Consider the following 15000-nt stretch of genomic DNA (forward strand, 5'->3'; position numbering starts at 1 on the left):
AGGTGCACGTGCTGTTTCAAAGCTGTTAGCATTGTGGAAGATCACCTACTGCACCTTTAAGTATGATTTTTCAGTACTCTTTCCACCACTGGTAAACGCTAACATGTGTCTGTGTGTGTGTGTACTGCATACAGCATTTGTGTGTGACTCATCGTTGCAGAAAGGCTTGAATAAACTCCAAAACAAACACATCAAATAAACTTACTTGGTATTTTTGACTAATGAGCTGTAATTCAGCTTCATCTGAGTCTGTCCAACACAATCTCACGGAAATTCGTAACTTTTTGATTTAGTGGCAAATTCGTATAAATTCGTATGATCGTAATTCGTACAATTTAGTATGATTTGCTCATCCCCCAATGACGGTTGGGTTTAGGAGTTGGGTGCCACGCCTCCTTTTTAAAATCTTACAATTTTGCTTGACTGAACTTACGAATTAGCCACTAAACTGGAAAAACGTAAATTACTTACGTTTTCTCGTGAGACCAGGCTGGTCTGTCTCTGTCACTGACTGCTGTTTATCTGACGCTACACATTAAATTTACAGACACATTCTGGAGACACCAAAGACGTATCTTACATCTTGTAAAGATGGTAAAATAGGTGTTCTTTAACTTTAACTGAAATTTGTAAGCTAACTTAATTCCATCATAGGGGTGGCTTAGTGGTTAGTACTGTCGGCCTCACAGCAAGAAGCTTGCTGGTTCGAGTCCCAGCTAGGTCAGTTGGCGTTTCCGTGTGGAGTTTGCCGAATTCAACAAACAAAATTGTCCGTAGTGTATGTGTGTGAATATGTGTGTATGGGTGTTTTCCAGTGTTGGGTTGCGGCTGGAAGGGCATAAACTGCGCCAAACATATACTAGATTAGTTGGTGGTTCATTCAGCGGTGGCGACTCCTGATTATTAAAGGGACTAAGCCGAAAATAAAATGAATGATAATTCTTTCATGTTCCCCAATACAAAAGGATTGTGCTGAGCGCAGCATGTTTACAGTGTACTCCTGCACATTTCCAGATCATTTTCCACAACAAAACTGTGATCATATTGAGAACCGTGATCATTTTGCTCACTGTCATTGTATACCATTAAAAAGTTCAGTTTTAGGGTTTTGAACGCAACACCTCTTCGTCAAACACACCCAGACATCACGACTTGATGTCCATCTGACCTGCTCTGTAAAATACGCCTCATTATCATAAGTTCAAAGGCAGCGCTGAGCATTGGTCTTTTCAAATGCAGAGCAGCACAGATTGGATGTCACCGGCACCTAAGGTGTTAAGGCTCAGTTAAAAATGGAAAAGTGAGGGGGGAAAAAATGGCGGCACAACACACACAGACACAAACACACACAGACACTCTGCTGTCCAAGCTAAAATGGCTGACATCATCACAGTCTCCTCACTAGAGCCGTGAATACACACAGCACAGGAACCTGCAACCCTTGAACTGATTTCAAGGGAACACTTCCCGGTTTTGTTAAAGAACATATAGAGCTGCTATAATCCCACCTGGAGGCTGGGAAGAACACTGAAAAAATGGATTTATGACATTTATTTTTAAGGTAAGTGGTTGCAAACAACTAATATGGATTAATTTATATGAGAATTTAAACAAACAAATTAAGTTGAACATTATAAACCATTCATATACATTTTTTTGCAACCACTTACCTTAGAAAAGGTAGTAAATCCATTGAATCATATATTACAGTGAAGGAAAGCAAAATAAAACATCTATAAGATTGATCAAATAACAACATTTGCATATTGTTCGGTGATGATTTATGATTTAAGACTTCATACAGTCACAGAAAAACTATAATAATCACAATAATAATAATAATAATAATAATAACAATGTAAATACATTTTAGTTAATGAAGTGCCTTTGAAAGCAGCTTCTCAAAGCACTGACCACTACAATTAGGGATGTTCCAATCGATCGGCATCGGCCGATGATCACATTTAATGACTCGATTGGTACTCGCTGATCTGGCTGATCTCATGAACCGATCGCAAGTGATTGTGTTAGCTGCAGATGAGCAAAATATTAGGATCACGTTGCATGTATTTAGCCTTTTTACATATAAGAACTAAAAGTTGTGTTTTTGACAATATTGCAAGTTCACTAAAAGCTGGCTGGAAATACTACATATATTGAAACTTAAAAAATTATATTTCGTAACATGAATATTTAATAATATAACCTCCTCTAATATACTAATAGCAATAAACACTAGTTTATAGGCCCGTTTCCTTTTGGTAAAGAAGTAATGTATTTAAAAATTCTTATGCATTAAATGATTGATTGAGACATGTTGAATTCTTCTTTCATTATTTGCAGTGTTTCCAAATTGTATTGTTTGTCATTAGTCCCTTTATTAATACAGGGTCGCCACAGCGGAATGAACCGCCAACTTATCCAGCAAGTTTTTACGCAGCGAATGCCCTTCCAGCTGTAACCCATCTCTGGGAAACATCCACACACACACACACTCATACACTGCGGACAATTTAGCCTACCCAATTCACCTGTACCACATGTGTTTGGACTGTGGGGGAAACCGGAGCATCCGGAGGAAACCCACGCAAAGGCAGGGAGAACATGCCAACTCCACACAGAAACACCAACTGAGCCGAGGATCGAACCAGCGACCTTCTTGCTGTGAGGCGACGGCACTACCTACTGCGCCACTGCTTTGCCCGCGATATATCCGCGTGTATCCGTTTTTATCTATTTTCTGCTTCAGGCCTCACATGTTCACATCGAAATAGTTATAAGAGATGTGTTTAAGGTATTATATGCAGCATCCTTCATTTATTCTCTGAGGTCAGGAGAGATCTCTACTAAAGTATCATTCTAATATCAGGGAAAACGTGCTTAAAGCATAATAAAGCTTGAAACATCAGAATCGGTACTCGGTATCGGCTGCAAAAATCCTGACTGGAGCATCCCTAACTACAATACAATACAGTCATTTAAATCAACAAGTGACGGTAAAAAAAAAATACATCTTTAAACAAACTTTAAAGTTATTATAAATGGACTGGACTTCCCTGAGTTTGGCAGGAAGAGGATAGAAGCATCTGAGCAATTATAGCAATGGGGCCCAACAATACTAATACGCATGTATTTTTTATATTTAATTTGTTTTATTTACATATAATTTTAATTTTAGGAATTATATAGATAGATAGATAGATAGATAGATAGATAGATAGATAGATAGATAGATAGATAGATAGATAGATAGATAGATAGATAGATAGATAGATAGATAGATAGATAGATAGATAGATAGATAGATAGATTTATTTTAATTGTTTTATTTCATTTAACCTAATTTATCTAAACTTATACATTTCATTTATTTTTATTTAATTAAATAATTTTAATACTTAATTTATATTTATTTATAAATGATTTCATATTGCAAAATTAAGTCACATAAAAATTTAATATTGCAATGTCTGATATATCAGATATTGTCTCGCATACTGTTTTCAGCAGACTATACAGTATGGAAGTATGCAATTTCAGATGCGGCCAGTAGCTCAGCATTTTAAAACAACCAATAAGCAGACATATCTCTATGGAAGAACTTGTGGTGTCACCGTTTATGGGAGGAACCGTCTACAAATTAAATTTCATTCAGAACATATTAAATCGTATATATTTTAAAGTATAACTAAATAAAAATATATACAGTGATCAATAAAACATCTGATTTGAATGCATCATGTGAGTGATATGTGCTGTCAGATGGATAAAATGTGACTGTTCATTTTTAAGCAAACGAGACAACTTGTGACATCACTATAATTTTAAGTAGGCTATTTTGAATATTCAGTAAAATCGCCAGTGGTGTAAAGTAACAAAGTACAAATGCTCAAACTACTGTAATAAAGTATTTTTTCTCAGAAATTGTTCTTCACTAACTAGTTTTAAAAATGTGTACTTTTTATCTAGGAGACACTCCTATTAATCTTAAAAAAGGAAAATAAATATCTATTTAAGATATTTTTGGCAACAAGCAAAAAAGCTATAACCCGGAAATGGTATAAAGAAGAGCGACCAACTGAAGACGAATGCTTTAAAATTATAGCAGAAGTTAAGGAAATGGAAAAAAAATCACACATGCACTTCGATTACAATTAGAAACCTTTAAAAAGAAATGGGGTAAATGGCTGGCTTTCACCTCAACGACAATATAATTATTCATAACTGAACATTTACATAATTCTAGAGGTTATGTATCATTGTGAAAATATGTTTGGCAACCTTTTATTATGATTTATTTTATACTTATTTATTTATTTTGATGAGGTTAATTTAATATTTTTATGCATGTGTGTATATGGATATACATGTGTGGAATGGATGTATTTGCCTATACAAGTATTTATACATATGTATATTTATGTATATGTGTATTTTTTTTTTTTTTTTTTTTTGCTTGTTTTGTTCCCACTGGTTATATGTTCCTAAAAAATCAATAAAAACTAAGTTATAAAAAAAAATGTGTACTTATTCTTTCCCTTACATGCACATCAAGTACATTTTTAGAGCAGTAATTGGTACTTTTACTCCACTACTTTCCTTTAACCTGCAGTCACCAATTTATTTTTTCTTGTCTATGGGGATTAGAATAATCAGTCCTGTGATTCCTCCAATCAAATCACACTAAAGTAAATCTCATCATAACGAACTACCTCGAGACATGAGCGATTTATAATTGCAACAAACTGTTTCGAAGCATTGAAAGTGTCCAAGGAGATGTTCAAAATCTTTACAAGCTTTGACCCAGAGACTGTTTAGATGCATGTCAGTGATGAGATGATGACAGATGTTTACTATATGATGACCAAAATGGCCTCGAACAACCAGCAGGCACAAGACGTGAACATGATGTTAGATGGATGTTGTACTTCAATGTCAAATGTCAACCATACCTGCCAACACTCCCATTTTTTCCTGGAGTCTCTCCATCTCCCATCTTTTATTATTTTTATGCATTTATCTTACCAAAGATAAATGCATAAAAATAATAAAAGATCAAATTTTCCGCTATTACAAGCTAGGGTTCAACGCTAAGGATTTTTTTCTACTGACCCGATCGGACCAGTGGTTCAGATTTTTACTTGCCCTGCCAGTATTGTCACTGGCCCCACCAAAAAAAGTTAATAGCTATTTCTTAGCCACAAATAAAAAAAAATGTCAAAATGTTTGTAAATCTAGAATTTAAATATTTAAAAAAATGTTAATAAAGTGTTTTGCAAACAAAAGTAGCAAAATGTGCAGGTATCAAAAGATGACTGACCTGCCAAACTAACGGCAAACTGTACAAAACATCACTTCATTTTTTTTGTCGTGGTGTACCCTCGTAAAAGTCTGGTTCCAAGACGTTATAGACAAATGTTTTCGTTTAGCATCATCACTCGATGTTGCCGCCATGTTGCTGTCTCTTAGCTCTACTGGTTGTTATGGAAAAAAATAACATGCTCACAACATCCAATCAGATAAGAGCAACCGAGAAGGTAGCATTTGAAGGCTTAAAAACACAAACGGTTTCTGTATTCTGACTGTATTTGCACGCAATTGACAAATAGTCACAGGCAAATTAAACTAATAGTGACAGGGCATTAGTGGCCCAATCGGGCCAGTAACGATCCCGTCTACTGTCCCGAGCATCTCACGCGCTGGCCCCGGGCCATCGGGCAGTCCTTATTGTTGAGCCCTGCAAGCGTTCTCTCGGGCACCCCTGGTGGTCAGACTGCGCACCCCAGTTTGGGAACCGCTGCACTACAGAATGTTACGTTTACACACATCCACAAGTTACATGTAAACTCATCAGCTTTTCACAGCGTAATACTCACCACTCTTGAATACTTTTAAAAGGGCTACTTTTTACTGATACTTTGAGTAATATTTACAATAGATACTTTTACTCTTCTCGCACTACATTTCAGGCTAGTAATGGTACTTTTACTTAAGTATGATTTTTCAGTACCTATTTCACCACCGAAAAATCGCAAATAAGACTTCAAAACAGCATTAGCACTATTTAGCTGACTGAGAAAGTTGTACTGATGGTCATTTGTTGCTAATATGATTTCCCTGTTTTGAATTTGTGATGGACCAAATGTGCGTATATAAAGCCAACTTTACCACAATCTGCCTATACTAAACAATCTAAACAGATATTGTGGTTAACAAAACCACTGAGAGATGTAGATTTTTGAGACATTACCTAGAAAATAATAAGTTCTGCTCATCAGTCAATCTCAAAATTAGCACACACTGCTCGATATGCAATATTTGGTACATATATACAGGTCAGTCATTGTTAAATTGTGACCAGGGACACATTTTGAGCATATAGGAGTTATTAAAAAATAACCTGATCACTGACTAGAAGGACAGGTTGTAAATATGCAAATAAAATAGAGGAATAATTAAACAGTCAAACTGATCACAAACCCAACTTCAGCATGACACTGTGTACAGCAGATGTGCTGAGCTGAAGATCCCAGCTCTAGTAAATCACACACGTGTGCCAACTTCAGCTTATGAACACTAATATTATGAAATATGATCACATATTATAAACCATAACCACAAACTACATCCCCGCCCCTTCTTCCTGTCGCCATTACAACACACACACACACACACACACACACACACACACACACACACACACACACTTTCCACGCATCAGTGCAGTATAAGCTGCTGTAATGATAGATAGTGACGTCGTTGAGTAACAATGAAAGTCGAGCACAAACTCACCCGCGTGCACGAGCCAGATGCCGTCAGAAACGCGCCATACACACATCAACGCTGGAAGATAGAAACATGAGTCTAACACAAAGGCCCTTCACTCTTGTTTATGTCCAGTCGAGTGTGTGTCTGTGTGTGAGAGTGTGTGTGTGTGTGTGTGTTAAACGGGGAAAGAAACTCACGCCGTACGTCACCAGCAGCTGCGTCATGTGACTGTATGCGTCACTGGCATCCGAAGCTGTGATGATCCGCTCATGGGGAAACTGATAATGAGTAATTAATTAATACACAAACACGCACTGTTATGACTGAATCTCATCTCTGTGTCCAGAGCAAACGGAAACAGCTGTTTAATAAAAAAAAAAAGTTCATGATAGTTGAAGTTGTAGTGATGCCACCGGGTAAGCAGGTTTGTGTAATTTGTTTGTGATTTGCTGCAAGGTCAAATGAGGTATCCCTGCTGAAAAATCCAGCTTAAACCAGTCTTGGATGGTTGGCGGGTTTTAACTGGTCGACCAGTATGGTTTTAGAGGGGTTTTGGACACTTCCAGGCTGGTTTCCAGCCTGATTTTAGCTGGTCTGGCTGGAAAGTGACCAGTTAAAACCAGCTTAACCAGCCTGGTTTAAGCTGAATATAGCTGGTTTTGGCTCGGCTCCCAGTCTGGCTAGGCTGGTCAAGCTGGATTTAGCTGATCATCTCCCAGCCTGACCAGCTAAAATCAGGCTGAAAATGGCTGAAAATGGCTGTAAACCAGCCTGGAAGTGACCAAAACCCCTCTAAAACCAGCCTGGTCAACCAGCTAAAAGCAGCCAACCATCCTAGCCTGGTTTAAGCTGGATTTTTTATGCAGGGTGGGGGGGTAATATGAGGTTTGTGAACTATTATTGTGTACTTTTAAAAACTATTAATGGCCAATGATGATCTTTTATTAAGTACATCTTCCTAATAATGAAGAATATTTTGTGTTTAAATGAACATTATCGCTGTCAAACGATTAATCGCAGCTTGTAATTGCGTAATGTCTGTGTACTACTACTCACTGTGCATAAACAGTCTGTATATATAAATTAAATATATATATATATATATAAGTACAAAACCATAATATTTACATATATAGAGGTGAAGTCAAAATTATTAACCCTACTGTATATTTTGCCAAATTCCAAAACACATTTCTAAACATAATAGTTTTAATATCTCATCTCGAATAGCTGTTTTTTTATCATTGCCATGATGAGGGTACATACTATTAGACTAGATATTCTTCAGTATTCAGCTTAAAGTAACAATTAAAGACTTAACTAGGTTAATTAGGGTAAAGTTAGGGTAATTACTCCGGTAGCAAAGAATTCTAGCCCATATTTGTATTAATTATAACATAAAAAAAAACTACTAATGGAGTCTTAATGAAGGATTACATGCTTCTAATATTTGCACTATGTATAATTTGTATATGATTTGCTACAAAGTCTGCTGAAGAGCTATGTAAGCTGCACAAATGGAGTATAAACTTTCTTTAGGGCTTCTAAATGTACTGATGACCTCTGACCCTGGGCACAATCATAAACTAATGGCATCAGTATGATCATGTTTGCAGTTCCATGGCATCTGTCGTAAACCAATTCACTTGTATAATGTCACCATGACACATTTTCACTTATTTAGTGCTTTTACTGTAAAAATATTCATACAATCTGACAAGCAATGGCATGACGATTTATTATTAATGTTTGATAACTGTGGTATTCAAAGATATTTAGGAAGCTGAGTGGAACAGTATGCCAAATTCTCTACTAGAGATGCTGATTAGGGCTTATTGTATTTAAACAACCTCGAAAACCTCAAATTAGGGCAAACAAAAACACTTTCTTCATTCTGTCAGACTCTCCACGGGCCCTCGAGCACCAACTTGTGGCCTTGGGTGGAGACTACAACCACAATAAATAAAAAAGATTTAAAGGGGTGGTCCAGAATGTTATTTTTAAGGCTTGGTTGTGTTAATAAGATGCAAAGCAATGTGTGCTCATGTTTAACTTGAAGGAAATCGTGTTATTTTTTCATAAATCTCACTTTGATTATACACAGCTACTCAGCTAACATGAAAACGACTGTCATATTTCCTAGTTTCTCTAAAAGGCCCACCCTCAAGTGACTCTGATTGGTCATCCTCATAATATGCTGTGATTCGCCGATCGGCTCCACGTCACGCCCTGACAAGCACGCGCGTTTTGTGTAAACAGTCAGTCAGTCAACACGTGTCTGTAACGAGTGAAAATGGGATGCGGCTCCTTTAACTGTTTCTGTGCCTTTTAGTGTGTTTATGCGTGTATACGATGAAGTATCTGTAACACGAGAAGCGCATGTGCGCGGGAGAGATTTTTATTGTTCTTTTTCTCTCATGCTCGGATTAAGTTATTTTCTATGGTGACAGAATAAAGCACAAGATGTGAGATGAGACCTTTGTGAGCCTGGATTGATTTGTTTTTGATGTTACACTCCAGTTGGGAAATCATTGCTGTATTTTTTTTAAATCAACGCGTTACAGGACGTCTATCATGCATATGCGGAATATGCCTGTGTAAGTAACATGAATCGTTCACATATCTTTTGCGACTTTATTGTCCGAGTTGTAAAACGCATAGCAAAGCTGCCTATAGAGAGAAACTCTGCCGTCTCCCACAGAGAGACGCAGGTGCTGGCCAAGAGTGCGTGTATGTGTATGTGTGTGTGTGCGTTTACAGCCGTTTGATAAATATGGATTTGTAACGTTAGCTAAGTCGTTAGCGGTTACCATAATTTCCCGTTGTTTACATCTTTGCTACAACACACCGTTAAAGTTAGACACTGTACATGTCATGATCAATTTTAACAAATAAAAACACTTACAGGTCATGACTCAGAGTTCACAGCGTCTCCTTGCTCCATCTTTGAGGAGATTTTAACTGAATCCAGCACTGAACTGGGAGAGATTCTGGAAGCTGTGTTTTGTCAAATCATGCTTGCTATGTATTTTATAGTTCTCTGGAACATAATTAATATTGAACTGTAAGCACTTCTGTGTTTGGGTCGTGTCATTTGGAAGCCCAACAACAGAAACAGAACAGCTCTGTGGAAACAGCAGGATGGCATTTCTCTCTCTGCAGTAAAGTTACAGCGCCTATGGCCACGGCCTTTACCTGCGCAGTGTGGGATGCGCAATAACGAACTTTTGTGATCTCACAGGGGGCGGAAGTATTTTTTGTAGTCCCCAAAATTCGTTAATTGTAGGCGTTGCTAAGCTAACTCTGTACAAATCAAGGTCTCCCTTTGCATTAAACTTTGAATATTTTACATTCAGAGATGCTGTTTATGTTCACACAGCTACATTACACATCAACTGAAGTTTAAAATATAATATCGTAGTGGACCACCCCTTTAATATAAAAATATGTACATACACAGTATTATGATAATATATGAATATAGTTTTAATTAAATGAATCAATTATATATATATATATATATATATATATATATATATATATATATATATATGTATATATATATATATATATATATATATATATATATATATATGTATATATATATATATATATATATATATATATATAACATAAATAATAGTAATTGTCGCTATATATGAATAGTTCTTGAAAAGAGGTATTGGATACAAGTTTTTCTTGAAAAGAACAAAGAGATCAAGCCTCAGCCATGTCAGGATATCATTCATTCATTCATTTACTTTTCGGCTCAGTCACTTTATTAATCCGGGGTCGCCACAGCGGAATGAACCGCCAACTTATCCAGCAAGTTTTTACGCAGCGGATGCCCTTCCAGCCGCAACCTATCTCTGGAAAACATGTCAGGATAAGTAACGCAAAAGTAACTCAAAAGTACTCAAAAGTAACACATTACTCACCATAAAAAGTAACTAATAAGTAACACAACTAGTTACTTTTTTGGGGAGTAACCTGATATTCTAATTAATTAATTTCTAAAGCAACTTTCCACAACACTGCTTAATAAAGCAAAATTTCTCTGGCCCAGATCTGGCCCACACCATCAGCATTTGCTTGGCCCACATGCCGCAGTGAATTACGGTACATGGCTGGACCGAGTCTAAATTCCATACATAGATAAACGTGGACCATATCTGGGCCAAGTCTCAGCCAAGGTAATACCCATAAATGGGCCAAATAATGTTGGTGTGTCAATGTTTTTTCCTTATGGCTGTGCTTTTTCTTGAAGCGACCTGATTGATAGATTATTTTCTTTACTCAAAAATAACTTTAATGTATTTTAAAAGTGGGTAAAGATAGGCCAACCCTACGTGGCCCACATATACATTTTAACATCTGGGCCAAATACTACATATGATATCTGGCCCAAGTCTTGAGAGCCACATTTAGACAGTGACACCTCGGCCAAACCTAGGCCATATTTGGCCCACATGCTGTATGCCAGTGCCGGACGAATGCCTGCTGTGCCAGCTTTATGCCAAATCTGGGCCAGAATTCTTTGCTACCTGGGATTGGAACCACTTGAGGGAGAGTAAATAGTAAGTACGTTTTACGATGAATTATCTTTTTTAGTAATCTGTAGAACACATTTTAATACAGATTTAGTAATTACTAGTTCATATTAGAGATGAATGAGAGCTGTAATAAATGAAACAAAACTGAAATGAGCTCAAACGGAACTCATTCAGTAGGGTATATGCCTAAGCATGGTAATGGGACTTTTAATTTGCCACTAACCTAGGTTAAGCGCTTCCGGCGAACTGTATGCCAATGCAAAAACCGGCGCGTTTAAGGTCTGTTTTCTTTAAAAATCACAGATCTCCACTGGCTGAATGATTTCCGATATAAAGTGGGTCCTGAATTGTACAAGAAGCACTGCATTAAATTACACGTTCCCCCGCCATGTCTTTATAATATGACCGTTTATTTTACCTCAGTATATTCAATGGAGCTTTTGCCCTAGCCTTCAGATTTTGACAGGCGCGTGCAAGTAAACGGCTTTTTGTCTCGTTTTACGCTTGAGAAACTAAATGAATGCCAAAGTTTATTTAACTGAATGTATTTTAATGACATTACAACATCGATGCTGTAAAAGGAACTGTATACAGTGGAAAAAAAGTACACAATGACAAGTCACCAGAAGTTTATCAGCATGGAAAAAACATTAGCTTCCCCCCTTTTTATTGTCAAACATATGCAATAACAGGGAAATAAGACATGATATCATACAGAGAGAGAAAAACAACAACAATTACACAAAAAACACCATAAAAATATTGGGCTTGCACGTACATTTCATTCATTATTCATTAATTGCCCTACTCTTATATTGCGCTAATTACGGTTCACCTGTAGAGGGCGTGATGTGACTACACGCATGCGTCTGAGGTCGGTTCTGACTTCTTATTGGCTGAGCGCGGAGACGTCGCACTCGCTCATTGGTTGGCACAGCAAGGTCATGACTCGGGCGCGCGTGCGCGGAGTCGATTTCGTGAGCTGTGTCAATGTGGGACGAAAAGCAGCAAATCTGAACCCCTGCGCTTGAATTCCGCCACTAAAACCGAACATTTGGAGTCATATCGCGTGTTTTACCGTGTCTGCAGTCGGTGTGGATCATGTCGAGCAGCTCGAAGCGGAAAGAGGAGGTTCATGCGGTGAATGGAGGAGTAAAGCAGTCCACATGGAGCAAAGCCATCAGCTGTAAAGCAGTGTGGGAAGAGAAGGTCTGATTTTGCACCCATCCACACTTAGGCTAATTCTGACTAGTATCTTTTACTAGTGTACTAGATGTTTCTGTAATGTGTTAAAGCAGATGCTGTCAGGTGTTTGTGAATGTGCTGTTGGCATGTTCACTGTTTAGGGTTCAGGGCTGTAGGTGTCATCGTGTTCAGTAGGGATTGGGCTCTTTAAAGAGATTAATGATACTGCGGTCATGAGCTGATCCTCGTTTATTATCGTATGCCACTAAAATGTGCGAAGATTAGTTTTTATATTCGCAAATTCAGACTTTCATCCTCTTAATAAAAAAGCAGAAAAGTATTATTTGCTCATTTTGTTTTGAAGTCGTGCTTGAATGCTCTTTTTAGACCGAATATTAAGTTTTTTTTTGTTATTTTGAAATTTATTGTAAGTATATACAAAGTCAGCAAGCTTCTAAATATTTTCGCAGTAACTTTTTTTTAATATTGTTGGTTTTATATTCACACATTCGTTCAGTGAAAGCTCCCTGTATTGTTTACCATGGTACTTTGAATATTCTGACTGAAATTATAGAGTTAAAGTTAGTTTTACATTCGCACATTTAGACTTTCCCCTTAATAATATAATTTCATAAAAGTATTATTTGCAAACACTAAATAGCCAAATCAATTTAGCAGCCATTGACTATCAAAGTACAACATAGTTCACTGTCAAATAAACAGTGTTAATGATAGAGGTAAAATTTGGTTTTATATTTGGATATTCAGACATTTTCCTTAATACTATATTTTCATTAAAGTATTGTTTGCAAATTCTAAATAGGTAAATCATATTAGCAGCCAATGACTATCAAAGTACAACACTGTTAACAGTGAATTAGACAGTGTTAATGTTGTTTTGAAGTCCTACTTGCATACTAATTTCAATCGAATATTCAAAGTAACATGGTAAACAATACGGAGACTTCTAAATGAACGAATGTGTGAATATAAAACTAACTTTACCTCTATTCCTTAATTATATAATTTCAGAAAAATATTATTTGCTAATTCTAAATAGTCAAATCCTATTAGCAGCAAATGACTATCAAAGTACACCATTGTTCACAGTCGATTAGATAGTGCTAATGTTGTTTAGAAGTCATTCTTGCATGCTAATTCCTATCGAATATTTTAAGTAACATGATAAACAATATAGAGACTTCTAAATGAACGAATGTGTGAATATAAAACTAACTTTACCTCCATATTCAAAACAACATTAGCACTATTTAATTGACTGTGATCATTGTTGTTCTTTGATAGTCATTGGCTGCTAATATGATTTCACCATTTAGAATTTGCATTTAGTAAATTTCTGAAATATGTTAATGAGAAAGTCTGAATATAAAACCCAACTTTACCTTATTTTTTCATTATTGGAAAGTTCAACAAGAGTACAGAAATGTATAGAAAATATAAATATATGTGCAGAAAAGGTATACATCCCATAACAACAAACATAGACAACAGAACAGAGCAAACAAACAAACAAAAAAAGATTTCAGGGGTAATATAAATTACAATAGATCACTTTTAATCTATCTTAAAGCAAAGTCCCATAGAATACAGTCAGAAAAGAGACAACACTATAAGATTCACTAAGTGTTATTGATTTTAAAACTTTAACGTTGCTGGAGGTTGAGATTGTATCCAAATAATATTTCAAATCTTTGCAAAAAAATAAGAAACGGGCTTTACAGACAAAAATGTGCATTTGTGTATAAAAAAATTGCTAGTAAAATTAAATAAAAGCCATTACTAGATGCTGGTATAAACCTAATCCACCACAAATGCAAGATGTGATTGATGTTTTGAAAAATATATTCATTATGGAGAAAATGACATGCAGTGTACACGACCAAATAGATATATTTGTTGACTTATGGTTTAAATGGATTGAGTACATTACTCCCATTCAACCTAATGTTTTTCTTCTATAGAATTGTAAGACTTTTTTTTACTGGTTATATTAATTGCACCCCCCATTTTTATTCTTTTATCTTTTTTTCCCCCCTCTGTATATAGTTTTGATTAGATAATGCAAAATAAGGCAAAGGGATGTGTTCTGTCGCTGTTTTTAAGAAATCTGTGTTTTCTTTTTGGTAGCTGTTTAGGGAATTTATACAGTAAAATCCAGTGACGTATGTCTGCTGATGCTGTGAATTGTATCTCTCTGCAATAAAGCTTAAATAATAAAAAAAAACTGCTTGTAAAATAAATAAGATTTGTTAATTTTTTTTTATGTTTTTTGCTTTATCAACATGATAAAAACCAAATAAAACCAAATAAAACAGCTCATGTAAATAAACTGAACTCTTTCCAAAAAATCCTAACATGGGCACATTCCCAAAAAGATAGTTGACAGATTCATCTAATTCCCACAAAAGGAAGAAAGGGGATCCTTCTCAGGAAGCATTTTTCATATAAACATTCACCGGATAAACTCGATGTA

The 15000-nt window shown here is 36.1% G+C and overlaps 2 protein-coding genes across 7 annotated transcripts in view; one reads left to right on the forward strand and one right to left on the reverse strand.

Annotated features, from left to right (window-relative positions):
* Positions 1–7039, reverse strand: part of zhx3b (zinc fingers and homeoboxes 3b) — a 29931-nt gene extending 22892 nt beyond the window's left edge. For 2 of the 6 annotated variants that reach the window (XM_087305354.1, XM_087305351.1), the window contains exons 1-2: positions 6966–7039; positions 6793–6843 (exon numbers count right to left, since the gene is read on the reverse strand). The gene's annotated coding sequence lies outside the window, so the exon portion shown is untranslated. Of the gene's footprint in view, positions 1–6792; positions 6921–6965 lie in introns of those variants that run through there. The other 4 variants (XR_015522714.1, XM_087305353.1, XM_087305355.1 and 1 more) reach the window with 2 other exon arrangements.
* Positions 7040–12270: 5231 nt separating this feature from the next.
* rab5if (RAB5 interacting factor) overlaps positions 12271–15000 on the forward strand; it is a 6886-nt gene continuing 4156 nt past the window's right edge. The window contains 1 exon segment of the mRNA NM_199850.2: positions 12271–12530. Coding sequence (NP_956144.2) covers positions 12423–12530 — 108 coding nt within the window. The 5' untranslated portion in view covers positions 12271–12422.

Source organism: Danio rerio, chromosome 23 (genome assembly GCF_052040795.2).
Source record: "Danio rerio strain M-AB ecotype USA chromosome 23, GRCz13ab, whole genome shotgun sequence".
NCBI classification, from domain to species: Eukaryota; Metazoa; Chordata; class Actinopteri; order Cypriniformes; family Danionidae; genus Danio; species Danio rerio.